General features: G+C 48.0%; 2 protein-coding genes across 20 annotated transcripts in view; one reads left to right on the top strand and one right to left on the bottom strand.

The window, feature by feature from the left end:
• Positions 1 to 12639, top strand: part of TGFB3 (transforming growth factor beta 3) — a 32929-nt gene extending 20290 nt beyond the window's left edge. For both annotated transcript variants that reach the window (XM_061429532.1, XM_061429533.1), the window contains exons 5-8: positions 4608 to 4715; positions 7315 to 7480; positions 10057 to 10210; positions 11386 to 12639. In XM_061429532.1, coding sequence (XP_061285516.1) covers positions 4608 to 4715; positions 7315 to 7480; positions 10057 to 10210; positions 11386 to 11544 — 587 coding nt within the window. In that variant the 3' untranslated portion in view covers positions 11545 to 12639. The remainder of the gene's footprint in view (positions 1 to 4607; positions 4716 to 7314; positions 7481 to 10056; positions 10211 to 11385) is intronic.
• Positions 12640 to 15785: 3146 nt separating this feature from the next.
• The window catches only part of TTLL5 (tubulin tyrosine ligase like 5), a 318832-nt gene continuing 315477 nt past the window's right edge, over positions 15786 to 19140 (bottom strand). For 17 of the 18 annotated variants that reach the window (XM_061429505.1, XM_061429521.1, XM_061429506.1 and 14 more), the window contains one exon: positions 15786 to 16440. In XM_061429505.1, coding sequence (XP_061285489.1) covers positions 16270 to 16440 — 171 coding nt within the window. In that variant the 3' untranslated portion in view covers positions 15786 to 16269. The remainder of the gene's footprint in view (positions 16441 to 19140) is intronic. The other variant, XM_061429512.1, reaches the window with a different exon arrangement.

The following is a 19140-nucleotide window of genomic DNA, read 5'->3' as shown; positions in this document are numbered from 1 at the left end:
CACCTTCCCTGCATGCCTCACAGAGCCATTTTAAAGATCCATTGTATTTCAGAGAACCTCCAAGTTTTCGGCTCATTATGTGAGTGCTGTGTGTGGCCACTCAGTTGTGTCGACTCTGCGACCCTGTGGACTGTAGCCCTCCAGGCTCCTCTGTCCAGGGAATTTTCTGGGCAAGAATACTGGAATAGGTTGTCATTTCCTACTCCAGGGGATCTTCTCAAACCAGCAGTTGAACCGTCTTATGCCTCCTGCATTGGCAGATGGATTCTTTACCACTGCGCCACCTGGGAAGCCCGTTATGGGAGAGTGAGCTTCTATTAGGTCAGGTGAGGAAATGGATGCCCAGAGAAGTTAAGTGGCTCGACCAGTCTTTGAGCCTGGATTAGAACTTGAACTTCCTGACTAACAGTCTTGGGGACTCAGGACATCACACTCCACTATTTCTCCTCTTCTTTACTTGGTGGCACTTCCTGGTCTGTGCTCAGTGGGGTGAGGGCACCTAAGGCAGTCCTGTCTGTTCCTTGTATCCCCCTTGCGAAGAATTTTCTGCCTTCATCAGCTGCCGTGGCTCCACAGTCCACCCACATATGGATACCCAGAGTCCCTGGGACAGGTGGGGCCTTCCTTGTCCTCCTCGATGGTTTAGGAAGTTAAGGGTTAATGCTCGAAGGCGGAGATCACAAACACGTTGGCCTATGTATTGTTTTCAATTTAACTAGCGGTTAACAGTTTTTACGGAGAAGGCAATGGCACCCCACTCCAGTACTCTTGCCTGGAAAACCCCATGGACGGAGGAGCCTGGTAGGCTGCAGTCCATGGGGTCTCGAAGAGTCGGACACGACTGAGTGACTTCACTTTCACTTTTTACTTTCATGCATTGGAGAAGGAAATGGCAACCCACTCCAGTGTTCTTGCCTGGAGAATCCCAGGGATGCGGGAGCCTGGTGGGCTGCCGTCTGTGGGGTCGCAGAGAGTCAGACACGACTGAAGTGACTTAGCATAGCATAACAGTTTTAATTAATGTCCGGAGATTTCACATAAAACCTAGACACTCGACTTTTCTTGACAAATGGGTAACGATCCATCAGAGATGAGTAGGACCACCTCTTGAAGGTGGGGCATGTGGTCTTCATGCCCCACCATTCCCCAGTGTTCTCCATGAGTGAGGCTGGTAGCCCCAGTTCAGCATGATGCACTGGCTCACTTTGCTCACATAACCTGCTGGGCTCTCTCGGCATCTGAGTGTGCAGGCTCCCATCTGAGGGGCATAACCTGGTGGCTGAGCTGACAGATGGTGGGCTGGAGGTCCTGCCTCAGCTCCAAGGGTACTGGGAACCCCATCGGATCTCCCCAGCTGCACACGAAAGGAGGAAACCTCGGAGAACCCAGGCGCATCAGCTGACGGCAGCACCGTGGGAAATCTGACTCAGCCAGCACACTGCCTAGAACTCAACATGGCTACAAAGAAGAGAGGCGGGGAAATTAATCTCTTAGCTTCCCTGTCTGATTCTGATCGGCTCCACCTGGATTTCTTTGAAGCCCTCGGCACTTAGAGTTCTTATTTTCACAGCTGCAGAACTCAATGAGAAGTTTGCATTGAGAATGATTTCCATCCTCCTTGAGACATCAAAAAAGATAATTTCGTAATAAAACCTATGGGTGTCCCACCCACCATCCACACCGCTGCCAATTCTGAGGTTAGTTCTTCCCTGGAACCTTCCGTTCCCACTCCAGCAGATGCTGCCCACCCCGTGTTCGGGGGAGTCAGACACAGACCTTTACTCTGCAGAGTTTCTGAGTCTCTTGAGGGTTCTTGGCCCCAAAGTGGTAAATGGACTGCAAATGGAGGAGTCGGCGGTGTGGACTGTGAGGAAACTGAGTCACAGGTCCAGTCTTGTATTAGTTCAGCAAACATCAGAGAGCCTGCTCTGCACCAGTTCCCTTCTGGGCTAAGAGCCAGCTGGAGCTCTCTCCAGGGTTGGGGGCCCAGTCCCCACCCTCTTGTGCAATTGGTCCAATGTGTTGGCTCTGTGTGCAGAGCCAGGCCTCCCCGAGCAGGGCGGGTGGGGAGCACGCCAAGTGCCTCGGCTCAGGACAGGGGCACACTGGGAAAACACAACTGTTTTGTGTCTCAGTGACTGGGTGGGCATCTTCCTTGGTGGTCCCTGCTGGGCCCTCTTTGTTCCTCTTTGTTTCGAACAGTCATGAGTGTGGCTGTGATGTCAGGTTGCCTGTGTTTTAATCTTGGTTCTACCACTTACTGGACACCCCCATCAAGCCATTTAATTTTCCCTGAGCCTCAGTGTCCTCATGTGGATAATGGTTGGGGAGAAATAACAGTCCCTGCTCTGTAGGATTAGTATGATTATATACATGAGTTAGGGAGAAGGCAATGGCACCCCACTCCAGTACTGTTGCCTGGAAAATCCCATGGATGGAGGAGCCTGGTAGGCTGTAGTCCATGGGGTCACTAAGAGTTGGACACAACTGAGCGACTTCACTTTCACTTTCCACTTTCATGCATTGGAGAAGGAAATGGCAACCCACTCCAGTGTTCTTGCCTGGAGAATCCCATGGACGGAGAAGCCTGGTGGGCTGCCATCTATGGGGTCACACAGAGTGGGACATGACTGAAGCGACTTAGCAGCAGCAGCATACATGAGTTAAGGCATGCAGAGTCTTAGAGCATGTAGGCAGCAGCGCTCAACAAACGTTGGTGATTGTCCCCATCATTCTGTGAGCCTCCTACCTAGACGGAGCCTGTTAGCTAAGCCAGGCACCATCTCACATTCACCACCTGTACCCTAACCCTAACTGTCCCCAACACGTCTGCATCTCACCCTTCTAACTCACAGACCCATGGGACTTTCAGTCTCTCCTGGACTGAAAATTCTTCTGGGTAATAGAAGTGTACTATTTTTTATGTAGTTTTATGTTTTTATGTTTTATGTAGCCCGTTTCAGCTACTCCAGCTCCTACTACCTGCCTTAAACCAGAAAGAGTACACTCCTTATGCCTCCCTCTCTGTTCACTTCTAGTTCTCCATCTCGGGCTCAGCATCCTTCTTATGTTGACTCCTCCCCTCCCTACCAGAGCTCACCTGGAACAGAAGGCTCAGCAGGTGTCAATGTGTCCCAGATGCTGCCATGACTAGGGTGGGATAGATAAAGCTGGGATCTGGAGTTTATGGAAGAAGGGACTGAGCTGGTTTTTTTTTTTTTTTTTTTGATTATTTATGACTGTGCTCATCTTTGTTGCTGAGTGTGGGCTTCCTGTAATTGTGGACAGCAGGGGCTACTCTCTAGTTGCAGTGCACAGGCTTCTCATTGCGGTGGCTTCTCTCGTTGCAGAGCATGGGATCCAGGGGGCACGGGCTTCAGTAGTCTAGGCAAGTGGGCTCAGCAGTTGTGGTCCCGGGCTCTGGAGCACAGGCTCAGGAGTTGTGGCCCACGCGCTTAGTTGCTCTGCAGCATGTGGGATCTTCCCAGATCAGGGATGGAACCCATATCTCCTGCATTGGCAGGCGGATTCTTTCCCATTGAGCCACTGGGGAAGCCCCTTGAGCTGGTTTTTAACCAGTAGAACTGGGACATCCAGGTCTGCCCAACGCTGCCTGCGGTCTCTGGGGTTGGGCCATTCTGCCCATGAGAAGGATGCTGAGCTGGGCTGGACTCTTTGGGGTTTTCCCTGATGACATCAGATTTCGGGAAGACTCCAGGTTGGCCCCAGGGCTGGATGCTCACATAGAACTAGGGTGATCTCAGACAGCAGTGCATCTCTGAACTCAGGCTGACCCTGAGCTCAGAGGTCATCGCCCATGTCCTCCCATACCTGGGCACTGCCCTGGATCAAGAGAGCTTCCCTGGTTCTTACCCACCAGAATTGGCACGATCCTAGACTCAACCTGGTTTCCCTGTACAAAACTACTGGATTCAGTTCAAATTTTTCATTTATTTTTCTCCCTTTCTTCCTTCCAGTTTATATTCAACCCCTTTTAGTAATTTCCTTGCTTTTCCACTTTTAGTTACCAAAATACCTAATCCCACAGCCAATAGGAGAAAGGGCCAGAGCTGGCCTTTTAGCCCCAGAATATGAGTCACCAAACCCTGGCAGTCCAGGCTTCCTCACACTTGTCACCTCTTGTTCCTCTTCCTCTCTGCTCCATCCTTTCTCAGCGGGTTGGTTGAAAGTCTCCTGTCCCAGCTGACACGTCGGGGAGCGGGGGGTGACTGTTTCCCTCCTCCTTTCCTGCACCCTCATTCTTTCGCCCTACTAGGCTGGTGACAGCTTTTCCCTAATACCATCCTTGGAAAAATAGATGACTATTAAAATTCTCTTGCATGAGGCCCACTAGTTTATGTCTCCATTTGGTGACATATAACACAACAGAAATACGAGGCAACATGCTCATAAAGGTCCTCGATAGCTCTGGGAGCACTTTCTGTCTCCTGTGACCCTCAGTCCACTCTGGCCCCATGACTGTGTGTGGCAGGAGAGACCTTGGCTCGTGCGTGTGTGGCTGTGGGTAGACAGCTACGTGGGTATGTGGGCTGCGAGCTTCATCACGCAGACTGCTTTTCTCACCAGCTCTGTGTCTTATTTTGCAGAATCCAACTTAGGTCTGGAAATCAGCATCCACTGTCCCTGTCACACCTTTCAGCCCAATGGGGATATCCTGGAAAACATTCAAGAGCTGATGGAAATCAAATTCAAAGGTAACAAAAGGGATGTTTATGGTAGGATGGGTGGGGGGAGTTAATAAAGCTAGATAAAACAGGAGACCCCTGGCCAGACCCTGAGAAGAGGAAGCAAGCTCCCTCACAGAGATGGCTGACTGTTTTGTATCGGGTTGGCCAGAAAGTTCTTTTGGGTTTTTTCCATATTCTGTTTTGTCCTCAAAGCAAGAACTCCCTATTCTGTAGAGAGTGCATGAGCATCTGGAAGACAGTATTGTGCTGATAAGACCTCTGAAATCATATAGGCAAGCTGGTCTACTTCTCTGTACTCAGTCAGCAAACCGGGGGTGAGAGTACCTCTTTCATAGGGCTGTCATGAAATTATATGAGCTTACATATGTGAAATAGAGTGCTTGGATACTCAGCAAATGAGAGTTGTCTTCACTTCCCCTAAAAGAAATGAACTTTGGTGGCCATGAGCATGAGCTCTCTGACTGCTGGGCTTTCCAGATGTTGCAGAGCCCACCCAAGGCGTGTCATCTGGGTTTGAGCTGCTTCGGACCTCAGGGTGCTTGCATGGAGAGGGCAAAATAGTTGAGAGACATTTCTGGTTTTCCAGTATGTTTTCAAGGTGCTGAGCCTAGACAGTCTCTGAATTTCAGAGAAATTATGTTTTCTTTGTGGAGCCCTGTTGTGGGTTCACAGAGGCACTCCTGAGGCCAAGTGGTTTGTCAAAGTCAAACTAACCAATTTAAAACCTAAGGTCAGAGATGTATCTGGAAAAAGGTACCCATTTCAGGGCCTCTCTTGACCCCCAGCCCTGGGAAGTCCTTCATGAACTTTATTTCTGAACCAAATTTTTTTTTTTTTTGGCTGTACTGAGGGTCCCTTGGACTGCAAGGAGATCCAACCAGTCCATCCTAAAGGAGATCAGTCCTGGGTGTTCACTGGAAGGACTGATGCTGAAGCTGAAACTCCAACACTTTGGCTACCTGATGCGAAGAGCTGACTCATTTGAAAAGACTGTGATGCTGGGAAAGATTGAGGGCAGGAGGAGAAGGGGAAGACAGAGGATGAGATGGTTGGATGGCATCACCGACTCGATGGACATGGGTTTGGGTGGACTCTGGGAGTTGGTGATGGACAGGGAGGCCTGGCGTGCTGCAATTCATGGGGTCGCAAAGAGTCGGACACGACTGAGCAACTGAACTGAACTGAGTCTTTGCTGTTGCACTCGGGCTTTCTCTACTTGTGGCATGTGGGGTCTTCTTTAGTTGTGATGCAAGGGCTTCTCACTGAGGTGCAGGCTTTTCTTGTTGCAGAGCATGGGTTGGGTTCTAGAGTGTGCTGGCTCAGTATTGCCATGTGCAACAGAGCTTTTTTTTTTTTTTTAAAGCAAATCATTTGACATCCTAATCACAGAACGTCACAGCTCAAAAGACCTTTGAAGTCCTTACCTACATTCTGAATTGGGATGAAATCCTCCCACTTCAGTCAATAGTTATCTTGTTCATAAAGATGTTCAGAAACAGAAACTTGCGACCCAGCTTGCCTTCGATCTCCCAGTCCTAGTATGTATGCGTGAGGCCCGTGTCCCTCCTCAGTTCAGTTCAGCCGCTCACTCGTGTCCGACTCTTTGCTACCCCATGGACTGCAACACGCCAGGCCTCCCTGTCCATCCTGTTACCACGCAAATCTCACTTCTCCCATTCCTGTCCCTGGTGGAGATGGACAGCCGCCAGCAGCTGGCCGTCAAAATAGATCTTCTTGTAGTTGAGACTCAAATTCAGTTTTCAGGCTTTGCAGATGAACTAGCAGGTTTCCTTTGGAGTTTCTCTGCTGTTTTCATACACCTCGTGATCCTATCTGAGTTTTATAGAGAAAACATTTTGAAACTATAAGTGCAGTGTGAATGTTGTGTGTGTGTGTTAGTCCCTCAGTCGTGACCAACTCTTTGTGACCCCATGGACTGCAACCCGCCAGGCTCCTCTGTCTATGGGGTTTTGGGGGGAAGAATACTGGAGAGGGTTGCCATTCCCTTCTCTAGAGATCTTTCCAACCCAGGGATCGAATACAGGTCTCCCTTGTTGCAGGTGGATTCTTTACTGTCTGGGCCACCAGGGAAGGCCTGATGCGAACGTTAGCAATTGTTGATTCTTGTTCCTCTGGCTCCCATTCAAACTGTCTTAAATTGTGACATCTGGAAAGCATAGGGGGACTTAATGCCATCTTGACCAGTTCAGATTATGAGAGGAGACTCACACCTCAAGCTCTAAGTTTCAGGATCTAAACCGACAACTCAAAGGAATGTGTTAGAGCCTTGTAGTGACAAGGATGCTTCAGGAATCTCTGTAAATTCTCTAGGAAGCATCCCAGGAGGGGCTGTGCCCTCTGGAGGATTACCCTCAGGAGTCACAAGGGCATCTGAGCACAGGCGTCTTGCAGGTCCCTTGATACCAGTTCTTCCATTGGGTCTTCCCGTTCCTGCAGCTGGACAGTAGCATGAAGCTGTGTCTTACCCATGCCTTCCTCGAATACCCCACCGTCCCACCTCCTGAACAGGGTGGGGATGGGATGAGAAAGTAGCATCCACCCTGCCCTCCCAGACAGGAGACCATCACCTTCCTTCCTTCTGCAGGTGTGGACAGCGATGATGATCCGGGCCGCGGAGATCTGGGGCGACTTAAGAAGAAGAAGGAACACATCCCTCATCTAATCCTCATGATGATTCCCCCAAACCGGCTAGACAGCCCAGGCCACAGTCAGAGGAAGAAGCGGGCCCTGGACACCAATTACTGCTTCCGGTAAGCCTGGGCGCTCTCAGGACCCGTGAATTCCTGAAACAACATTGACCGCTCGCCTGTTGCCCCACACCTAAGCCTTGTGCAACTGAGGGCCCTCGATGCTTTTCACACACACCTTGGGGAATGGAGATTTAGAACCTCTTACAAATCTGTTTTTCTGGGAGCCCCACTGTTTTTCTGCAGCACAGTCCTGTAAAGGCCTGGACGAACTAAAGGAGGACGAGAGTGTTGCTGAGATGACTTGGATTAGAGGCTTGGTTTCTCCATGGTTTTCATGCTTTAAAATACTCTTAAGGTCTGCTTGTGTGGCAGGGAGATTAATGCAGAGTTTTCCATTAAAGGCTCAGTTGCCTAGGAAGGGTCCAAGGATGCTACTGGATGAGCGAAAATAAGACAAGTTTACATTTGCAATGGGGAAGGTGAGCTAGAGAATTTATGAATTTGGAAATAGTTGGACGGCCATTGTAAAGAGATTAAAAAAAGAGCATCCATTTTCTCTTATTTTAGAGTAGTTTCTCATTTATAAGGAAGGAGGGTAAAAAAGCACAGACAGTGATTACTTAGACAATGACCACATCCATGGGAAGGTCTGAAGGATAAAATGCTTTAAGAAGCTGGGACATGGGACTTCCCTGGTGGTCCAGTGGTTAAGACTTCACCTTCCAGTGTAGGGGGTGTGGGTTCAATCCCTGGTCGGAGAGCTAAATCCCATGTGCCTCTCAGCCATAAAACCAAAACAGAAATAACAAGTATTGTAACAAATTCAATAAAGGCTTTAGAAGTGGTCCACATTAAAAAAAATAATCTTAGAAAAGAATTTGGGACAAGGAGCTCATCTGTGGATGCAGGGAAGGCTTCAGAAGGGTGTGGAACTGGAGCTGGGTCTTCAGGGATGAGTGAGGCTTGGGTATGTAGGGTTATGGGAGGAGGAAGCACTTCCGATAAAGGAAGGTGCATGAATGGGTCATTTTGGCTGGAGAGGAGGACGCCTGAATGGAACGGGGGAGAATGAATTGGGAGATTTTAAAATCTAAAACCAGGCCTATTGTGGAACAACAGAATGAACTGGGGATGTTGAGTGAGGAACGGAGTGTATAGGGAAGGCAGAGTGGTTGCCTCCAACTGTCTGAAGGCTGGCATGTCCATTTGTTCTGTGTGGCTCTCCTATCAGATAGGAATGGATGATCTTGGCTGCAAGGGCCAGTGGCTTAAGCCACGGGGGATTTCCCGTTCATAAGAAGTATGTAGGAGCAGCCCCAGGGTTGCTGCTTGCTTAATGCTGTTGAGGACACAGGCTTTCTCTCTTTCCAGTCTACCATGCCAAGTACGTTGGCTTGTCACCCCCTTGGTTATGGTCACATAAGCATAAGCAAGACTGCTAGAGCTCTCGGCATCTTGTCCGTGCTCAAGACAAGAGGAGGAGGGAAGTAGTAGAACCAGCAGCTTTCCTTTTCCATCTGTGACTTTTTAAAAAATATATATTTATTTGGCTATACCAGGTCTTAGTTGCAGCACACGGGATCTTTGATCTTCCTTGCACCATGTGAGATCTTTAGTTGTGGCATGTGGGATTTAGTTCCCTTACCAGGGATTGAACCTGTGTCCCCTGCATTGGGAGTGTGGAGTCTTAGCCACTGAACCACGAAGGAGGTCCCTCATCTTTGACTTTTATAAAGAATCAAATATCTGCCAGAACTTGCCCTTGCCCACTACATACTTCTGCTTCTGTCTGATTGATCTATGCAGGGTTGTATGACAATCTCTACCTGCAAGGGAGGCCAGGAAAACAAATATCTGGTGTTCCAGACTGTAATGGGAGGTGGTAAGAGAGAAGAGGAGTAGGAACGGCTCTTGAGTATAAAAACAAGAATGTCTACCATGGTTCACCAGGGAACCCACAAGAAGTCAGATTTTGGCCAATAGCTGCCTTTGGAAGTAGCAAGTTTCTAGGTCTCAGCACAGGCTAGATGCCCACTTGGCAAGGGGTGTTGCCAAATGGAATCCTGCAGGCAACAGAACTAAAGTGGCCTGAGAGTCACACTGGGGGTAATCTAGGAATCATGAGTCTAATGGAAGGATGTGTCTCATTTTGATTCAATAGACTCTAGAATTGGACTGAGCAGTCATTTACTATAGCGTGTAAGTGCCTGAGCTTAGAGTTCATTTCTGGTTGCGTGCACATTAGGGAGGTAACAGTAAAACCAGCTCAACAAAGTTGAGTTGGCTAATAACACTTAGGGCTTGGTTTTAGGTGGAACACTTCTTTATTTTGATTCATGATGTAAAAGGGACAGGACCACTTTTGCCTTTTTTCTCTCCATCATATATTATTTATGTTTGTATCTATACCTTCTATGTCCTTGGGATTCTGGTCTTCAACAGAGGAAAATGCTTTTATGGTTAATACAGCTCAGTGCACTTGAACCTGGGGTCCCACTGACCAGAGCCACCTCTTATGATGACCAGGAAGGACTCCAGGTGCCCAGATGAGGGCCACTTGTGGAGTTTTTATGTTAGTGATTTCCTTGTCAGTTTTTTTTTTCTTTTTTTAGTAATTTATTTTTCTATTGTTGCAGCAATTTGGAGGAGAACTGCTGTGTGCGTCCTCTCTACATTGACTTCCGACAGGATCTGGGCTGGAAATGGGTCCATGAACCTAAGGGCTACTATGCCAACTTCTGCTCAGGCCCATGCCCATACCTCCGCAGCTCAGACACAACCCACAGCACGGTATGGTACAGGGTCATGCCTTATGGGGTGCTGGGGCTGAGCTGACCAGGCCACTTGTTTAAAAAGGATGCATGATGGGCTGCATGTTAAATGAGTGGATGGATGATGATCTGGGGTGTAAAATCCCTTATGTTGAAGGTTCTGATTTGGGCCCAACTCCAGTGGGTGACATTCTACCCTTTATAACTTTCTTGCATAGTTTCAACCAGACTTTTAAGTTGTTTATTTGCTCTTGTTCTATGGGAATTACTTAGCTGTCACATGCCACTCCATATGTCAGAGAGTTTGGGGGCCAAAAGACTTCTATGATCAGATGCTGCTGCTGCTGCTAAATCGCTTCAGTTGTGTCCGACTCTGTGCAACCCCATAGAAGGCAGCCCACCAGGCTCCTCTGTCCCTGGGATTCTCCAGGCAAGAATACTGGAGTGGGTTGCCATTTCCCTCTCCATCTACGATCAGATAAAGAACTCTAATAATTCTTTTCTCTTGAAAGTAGAAGTTATTTTAAAAGATAACGTAAAACACACAGAAGAAGCCAACATGAAACAAAGGGAAGAGACGAGAGAGAGGGAAGTTGACGTCTGAAGCTAGCTTGTCTTTCTCTCCAGGGGAATCCGAGAGAGGGCCGTAACTTGTGAAGCATATTTCCTCATAGCTCCTCACCAAAGTGACCAGTTACAGCTAGGAGGAACCAACATAGGCATGTTTCTTCCCAGCCAAGAGAATTTCATGATCAGTTCCAAGTCCCTTGGTTGTGGGGGTCATGCTTAAACCAGTAATGCTCAGACCAGTGCCGTATGTTGCATTCCCTGTGAGCAGCAACCTGCCACTCACCCAAACTGGGTTCCGCCAGGTCCTCTGAAATAACATCAGTGGCCTATTTTGGTGGCTCAGACAGTAAAGAATTTGCTGGCAATGCAGGAGACCCGGATTTGATCCCTGGGTCAGGAAGATCCCCCTGGAGAAGGGAATGTCAACCCACTCCAGTACTGTTGCCTGGAGAACTCCATGGACAGAGGAGCCTGGCAGGCTACCGTCCTTGGGGTCTCAGAATCAGACACAACTGGGCGACTAAGCACGCAGACTATGGAGCAGCCCCAAGACCTTGTAGAGTCCCTGGGACCCCGGCTTGAAGCTCGGTTTTCCCAGCCTCTTAGTGATGCCTCTCTCCCCAGGTGCTGGGCCTGTACAACACTCTGAACCCTGAAGCCTCAGCCTCCCCTTGCTGTGTACCCCAGGACTTGGAGCCCCTGACCATCCTGTACTATGTCGGGAGGACCCCCAAAGTGGAGCAGCTGTCTAACATGGTGGTGAAGTCCTGCAAGTGCAGCTGAGGCCCGACCTCCACAGGGAGAGAGGAGGGATTACCACTGCCTGCCTGCCTGCCCCTCGGGAAACACAGCAGCGACGGACCTCACTGCGAGGCCTGGGGCCCGCGACCTCCGGCTCCAGGCAGATGATGGCTGAGACGGGGGTTCCCCTTCTGGAACATTTCTTCTTCTTGCTGGGTCTGAGAATCACTGTAGTAAAGCAAGTGTGGGTTTGGTTAGGGGAAGGTCGATTTCTTCAGGAGACATGGATTTTCCATGTCAGAGGTGGTGGGGATGGAGGAAGAGGGGTGGTTGAGTCGACACATCGCAGGGTTCACGGGATTCGGGACACCCTACGGGGGAAGGTGGGGTGGAGAATGGCCTGGACAGGACCAGACTGGAAGACCCTTGGCGCTGAGGTCAGATTGCTCATCCATCCCTGACCCACGTCTGCTCGAGGGGCATCTGGATCATGTTATGCCAGGCAAGCATCTTTCTTTAGGCAGGTTCCCAAGACAAAAGTCCCGGAATTGTATCTCGTACTTACCTGGGATTAAGGACAAGTCTGTTAGTTTTGCAAATTGTCCCCTGGACGTCAATCGGCATTGAGGGTTGTTCCGGGAGAAGATCTAGGTAACGCAGGTCCTGGGGGTCATCAACTATATTGGGCCCAATGGATATGCAGAACTCCGAGGTAGAGAGTGGGAACTGACCCTCTCTGGTCTGCTCCTTGGGTTCCTCCTCTCGCCTTCTTCCTTGATCGTTATTTCTCCTTGGACATTTGGCTAGACACCTTCCAGGTCAGGGCGCACACGACTGGAGTTTGGGTCTCTGCAGCCTTGGGGCATCATGGGTTTCCCCTCCTGACCCCCACCCCCCCACCCCGAGACCCCGTGTTCATCTGGTGTTCCTGGAAGCAGGTGCTACGACGTGAGAGGCATGCAGGGAAGTTGCACACGTGCCACACAATGACTTGGCCCCAGACGCATAGACTGAGGTATAAAGACAAATACAAATATTACTCTCAAAATCTTTGTATAAAATTTTTGGGGAATCTTGGATCGTTTCATCTTCTGGAAGATTGTTTCTAAACAATAAAAGCCTTATTCTAAGGTGTAAGTCTTGACTCGTGAGGTATCCTTCTTAATGCCATGCCCACATCTAATGATCAGAGGGAACTGGAATCTGAAGGCCGAGACTCTCAAACACTGAGGCACTGCTGACTGTGAATTCCCTGGACAGTGTGCACTGCGCTGCTCTCTGCCCGCCCTCTGCCCTGTTCAGGGAGTTCACGGTGGGGGGAGGGGGGCTGTACTTCAGTCTGTGTTTTGTTCCTTCTCGCAGCAATTATCCTCAGACACACAGAGGCGGTGGCTGAGATTTGGGCAGAAATCATCTCCATTTGACCTCCATTTAACTGTGGGCAAAAATCACCCGGTGTGATTTTTGCATATGGAAATGTGTTGGCTTGTGTATTCACTATAAATTCAGGTGAGAATGAGAGAAACTGTCTGTGGCAAATGGCCCACAAATATGAGGCTGATTCTGTCCTCAGGCGGACCCTAGAAGAGCTCACCGGGGACTCCTTTTCAGAGGATGGGCCTCTTGTCAGGGAGTTTTGGAATGGAAGAGGCCAAGGAAAGCACAGCCCCACGTTCAATCTCTCATGTGAGGTCACAGGTGCCTGAGCAATGCACAATTCTACTGTGGTTTCATGTCCACCTGAAGCAATCAACTACAATAAGTGAGGAACCATCTAGCATGTTCCTCTACTGAAATTACCACTGGTTAAAAAAAGAAGACTTTCTGAAGCTAAAATTTGAGGGTGTAGGATGTGTACAATATGTTAGTGCCTGTATGTATGTGTCTGTCTCTGTGTGTTCACCTTGCTCCTTCTTGAGTTGTCCCAAATTAAACTCATGAATTTGGTCACTAAGACTCTTCTGCTTTGTCTACTGCTGCTGCTGCTGCTAAGTCGCTTCAGTCGTGTCCGACTCTGTGCGACCCCATAGACGGCAGCCCACCAGGCTCCCCTGCCCCTGGGATTCTCCAGGCAAGAACACTGGAGTGGGTTGCCATTTCTTTCTCCAATGCAGGAAAGTGAAAAGTGAAAGTGAAGTCGCTCAGTCGTGTACGACTCTTCACGACCCCATGGACTGCAGCCCACCAGGCTCCTCCATCCATGAGACTTTCCAGGCAAGAGTACTGGAGTGGGTTGCCATTGCCTTCTCCCCTGCTTTGTCTACGCCCAGCCAATTCTGAGGGCTCCTCTCTCACACTCCATCCCATGTGACACCCATTTACTTCCACTCTTATTTCAGGAACTATGTCCTGGCTGTAAAATCAGCGCTGGTGGGATTGTCCTGTCTTACCAAGGGGAGCCTGTGGGTCTGGAGAGGAGATACAGCATGCTTAGCTCATCAGCCATGGCTACAGCCAGCCCAGATTTTCAGTCTGTTCATTGATGGCAGTCCTTCTCAAATTTCAGTGGGTGAAAGAATCACCCAAGTGCTTATTTAAAACATGTAATTTCAGGCTGCAGCTTTAGAGATGTTGTTATGGCTGGGTTAGGTCCAGCCTACCTAGAAACTGTATTTTAAGAAGTGGTGCCTTATAGATGATATTGTTGGTCCTTGAGGCTTAACTGAGAAGAGGGAAGTAATCTTACAGGCCCTAGAATACTGCCCCCCCACCCCCGACCCATCCCTGGCTATTTATTGGCCGAACCACGGCATGTGGGATCTTAGTTCCCCAACCAGGGATCAAACTCAAGCCCCCTGCAGTGGAAGCATGGAGTCTCAATCTCTTAATCACTGGACCACCAGGGAAGTTCTAAACCCTCCTTTTTATCCAACCTCATTAGACGTCACTAGAACACTGGCCTCTGTGTTCACACCAATAAACTAAGGCCATGAGCAGTGTTTCCTGAAGGATCCCAAGAAAAACAGCCCTGCTGTGATTCCAAATCTTCTTTCTGTGTTAGGGCTCTATTCTTATCTTAGCTGATACAAATATGGGCAGGGGTCTGAAGCCCAGCCTCCCTGTTCCACATGTCACTTACAGGACTACAGAAACCCAAACCATTTTTCTGTCCATCTTTTAAAATATGTGCCTCTTTAGGGGAAGGGTAAAGAGGGGCTCTGTTCTTTAAGGGTAAAGAGGGAGGATCATATGATTTGCTCAGTTTGTTACCAAGAGAAGTCCAGTACCAATAATAAGGACGTTAAAATACTTGGGTAAATGAAGGAAGAGACCTGGAGTTCTGGAGTTCTGGTCTTACACTTGATCAGCACGTGGTGAATGCAATAAGCAATTAGCCTGAGGAGTCAGTTCTGATGGTTATCTAGGGCAATTCTAAACACTCTAATTGGTCGAGAAGTTCTTTTACTGGACTCATACCTTCCTATGCTCTTTTGTAAGAACTGTATGGTATGTCTCCCCAAACACCTTATTTCCCAGTTCTACACATCAGCAGGGGGCTATGGGGGAATTCTAATTTGTCTACTAATCAATTCATAACCAAATTAGCAAAGATGGTCCTCAAACTACTCAGAAGTCTCAGGAACATCTGAATGCATTCTTCTCTTCTCTCCTGCAACTGACAGACTTCATCCCTCATGAAGAAAGAGAAGGCTTCCATGTGCTCAGACCTGTTTTCATTCACCAAGAAGGCAACAGAGCCCCTCTTCTCTCCGCCTTTCTGGGTGTCCTTTTTTTTTTTAGGATTTCAGTGCTGAATCTCTACCACCCTGTTGTAGAAACCCCAGATGCTGGATTCTCCTCCAATAGCTTCCTGCGGTAGCTAAGTCAACCTTTAGTGGGCTCTGCAGTTACCTTTTAACCTTTTCTCCAGTGGAAGCCAGAGAGAAGACCTGGATAGGGTCCACCTAGGATGGATGAGGAAGCATGAAAGCAGAGGCTAAGCAGGAAGCAGGGCTGAGCTGTATCATCCTGAGAACTGTTTAGATAAACACTGTGCGACTGGATACAAATCCACACGCCATGGGAGGACCCGTCTGCTGCGGTCTGGTAATGGAGACGTGCACACGCACCAGCACCCCAGGTGCTGGAACTTCCCTTGGGGAAGAGCCTGGACCCACCATCTGCTGAAACCAAATGTAAGAATGAAGCATCTCTTTTAGAGCTCACATTTCTTAACCAAAGTTTAAAAAATTGCCCAGCAATGAAATAAAATGAGAAGTTGATCCCATTTCAGTCTTGTTTGTGAATACTGATTGTTGGGAAATTAGTAAATGGAAAAAAAATAAAAATAGACTTACTTTATTAATTTTAGAAATCAGTTAATTCCAAAGGGTGCATTTACCGTGGCTCATGTGGTCAGCGGCACACCGACTTTGTCTTTACGCCCCGGGAAACTTGTGATGCAAGCCCCCCCTTTCTCCCAAACCCTCCGGAAAGGGAAGAACAGCTTTGGTAGATAACGTTGTTGGGATTCTAGGTTTGTAGGAGGTAAAGCTTAATACTGCAAAGTCTGGAAAAGAAGAGGAAGCAAAATGCAAATAGCCAAAGAGCCTCTTTTATATCATCTGTGTGGTAGCAGGAGAGGGGCAGAGAAGACCTAAGCAGGTGGGGGAACGGGGGGGGGAAAGAGGGAAAAGATACACGTGTGCTCAGATGGGGTATATATCGCATCCGCTGAAGGTCCCCACTGCCAAGTTCCATCGAAACCCAGCTGATACGTTTCCCTGTCATCTCAGAACAAGCCTGGACTGGCTGATGGGCAACAGTCTACTGCCACTTCTGCTGGAAGGCATTGGGGACTGAAGCAGCAAAAAAATACTCTGGACCCCTTGCAGCACTGGTGAGTGCTTCACTGGAGTCAGGCACCCAGGGGTAGTGGAGCAGTGAGCAGGTTCCTCCTCCTCGGGTCTGTGCTTCATCTTTTAGTGTGAATGGGATCTGGAAGAGAGGAAGTCAACCACTGAGTATCGGACATGACCACGTGGGCTTGTACTAATCTCTGGCAATGTTTGGATAAGTTAGAGTTACTGAAGAATAAAGTAGCTGTGGCCCAGATAAATGAAGGTCATTGGAAGTAGAAAACTATTCAGTTAATAATTTTTTAAGTTTATTTTTTAATCGGAGGATAACTGCTTTACAATGTTGTGTGGGTTTCTGCCATACAACACTATGAATCGGCCATAAGTATACACGTGTCCCCCAACTCTTGAACCTTCCTTCCACCCTTCTAGGCTGTCACCGAGCACCGGGTTGAGCTCTTTTTAACTACTTTTGTTGGAAACAGAAACACTCTCAGAACAGAAACAGAAACACCTGTTCTAAAACACTCTCATTTTGCTGCTGCTGTTTTTTTGTGTAGTCCTCTTAGTTTCTTCCCCCACAACAACATTTATCCCTTTTGCTTCTTCAATACAAGTTACCCTTTTCTCGAACCTCAGAGTCAGCATTTTTAGCATTCGATATTGAACTGCGTGGAAAAACTATTCTATGTATGCTCCAGTTTGTCTAAATCTTCTTTCCATGTGGGGTTATCAGGTAACACTTGGCCTTGTATCCCCTGCGCTAGCCCCCAATATCCCTACACTCCTCCATCCAGTTTAGGAAAAGAACTACCTCAAATCCCCCGTGCTGCTGCTAAGTCGCTTCAGTCATGTCCAACTCTGTGCGACCCCACAGACGGCAGCCCACCAGGCTCCTCTGTCCCTGGGATTCTCCAGGCAAGAACACTGGAGTGGGGTGCCATTCCTTCTCCAGTGCATGCACGCATGCTAAGTCGCTTCAGTCGTGTCTGACTCTGTCCGACCCCATGGACAGCAGCCCACCAGGCCCCTCTGTCCATGGGATTCTCTAGGCAAGAGTATTGGAGGGGGTTGCCATTTCCTTCTCCAGTGAGACTTTCTTAATTCTTTCCCATCCCCACTACCCTGAATTTTGGGTTTATCTTTCCCTTGTTTGCTTTAAAAAAAAAAACAGGTTTGGTTACTATATATACTCATATCCTAAACATTATATTTCAGCTTTATGTAGGTTTGAATTTTACAATGCTATTTTGTTATGTGGCTATTCTTACATGTGATCTCAGCACACAACTGGAAGAATTTCTTTAGATAGATACTTAGGAGTGGAATTGTTGGGTCATAAATACTTGCATCTCCAACCCTCTAAAAATAATGCCAGATTATTTTTGAATGCAGTTGTACCAATTCACACCCCCTCTGACAGGGTAAGAGCTTCCCCCACTCCCTGGCCTTCTCTACATGTGGAAAAGTGGTATTGCCTGAGTATAAAATTTTTGTGAATCAATTGAGATACGATGGTATCCTACTGTGGCATCTGCCTGATTAGGAATGAGGTTGAGCATTTTTTCAAGTTTATCTAGTATTACACATACACTTCAACAAAATTCCAGGACATGCCTTTTGCTTATTTTCCAATTGAGTTATTGCTTTTTAGTGTTTTTAAATAGCTCTATTGGGATATAATTCCATACCATTCAATTCATCCATTTAAGGTGTAAAATTCAGTGGCTTTTAGTATATTCAGAGTACACCCATCACCACAATCAAGTCTAGAACATTTTCACTGAAAGGAAATGAAAACCCACATCTCTTAGCCGTCACCCCCATACACCTCATCCCCTACCCCTAGGTGACCATGAAGCTACTTTCTGTCTCTGTAGGTTTGCCTGTTCTGTTGTTGCTGTGCAGTCTCTAAGTTGTGTCGGACTCTTTGCAGCCCCTTGGACTGCAGCACTCCAGGCTCTTCTGTCTATTATTATCTATCTAATATTGCCTCTCTGTGTGCTCAGTTGCCTCAGTCGTGTCTGACTCTTTAGGACTCCACGGACTGTAGTCTGCCAGGCTCCTCTGTCCATGGGATTCTCCAGGCAAGAACACTGGAATGGGTTGCCATGTCCCTCTACAGGGGATCTTCCCAACCCAGGGGTTGAACCTGCATCTTCTGCAGCTCCTGCCTTGCAGGCAGATTCTTTACCGCTGAGCCATCAGAGAAGCCCATTCTGGACATTGCATATTAAGTGGAATCCTTTAATATGTAGTCCTTTGTGTCTGGTTTCTTTCACTTACCATAATGTTTTCAGGGGTTGTTCACACTGAAGAATGTATCAGTATTCTATTCCTGAAATGGCTGAGTAATACTCTCTTGTGTATATATACTATATTTACTCACTCACTAGTTGCTGGATGTTTGGGCTGTTTCCACCTCTAGGATATTATTAATAATGCTGCTATAAACACAGAGGGTTATGACCAACCTAGACAGCATATTCAAAAGCAGAGACATTACTTTGCCAACAAAGGTCCGTCTAGTCAAGGCTATGGTTTTTCCAGTGGTCATGTATGGATGTGAAAGTTGGACTGTGAAGAAAGCTGAGTGCCAAAGAATTGATGCTTTTGAACTGTGGTGTTGGAGAAGACTCTTGAGAGTCCCTTGGACTGCAAGGAGATCCAACCAGTCCATCTAAAAGAGAACAGTCCTGGGTGTTCTTTGGAAGGAATGATGCTAAAGCTGAAACTCCAGTACTTTGGCCACTTCATGCGAAGAGGTGACTCATTGGAAAAGACTCTGATGCTGGGAGGGATTGGGGGCAGGAGGAGAAGGGGACGACAGACGATGAGA

Source organism: Bos javanicus, chromosome 10 (genome assembly GCF_032452875.1).
Source record: "Bos javanicus breed banteng chromosome 10, ARS-OSU_banteng_1.0, whole genome shotgun sequence".
Lineage (NCBI taxonomy): Eukaryota > Metazoa > Chordata > Mammalia > Artiodactyla > Bovidae > Bos > Bos javanicus.
Note: the sequence above shows the minus strand (reverse complement) of the source record. Positions and strands in the feature narration are given on the sequence as shown.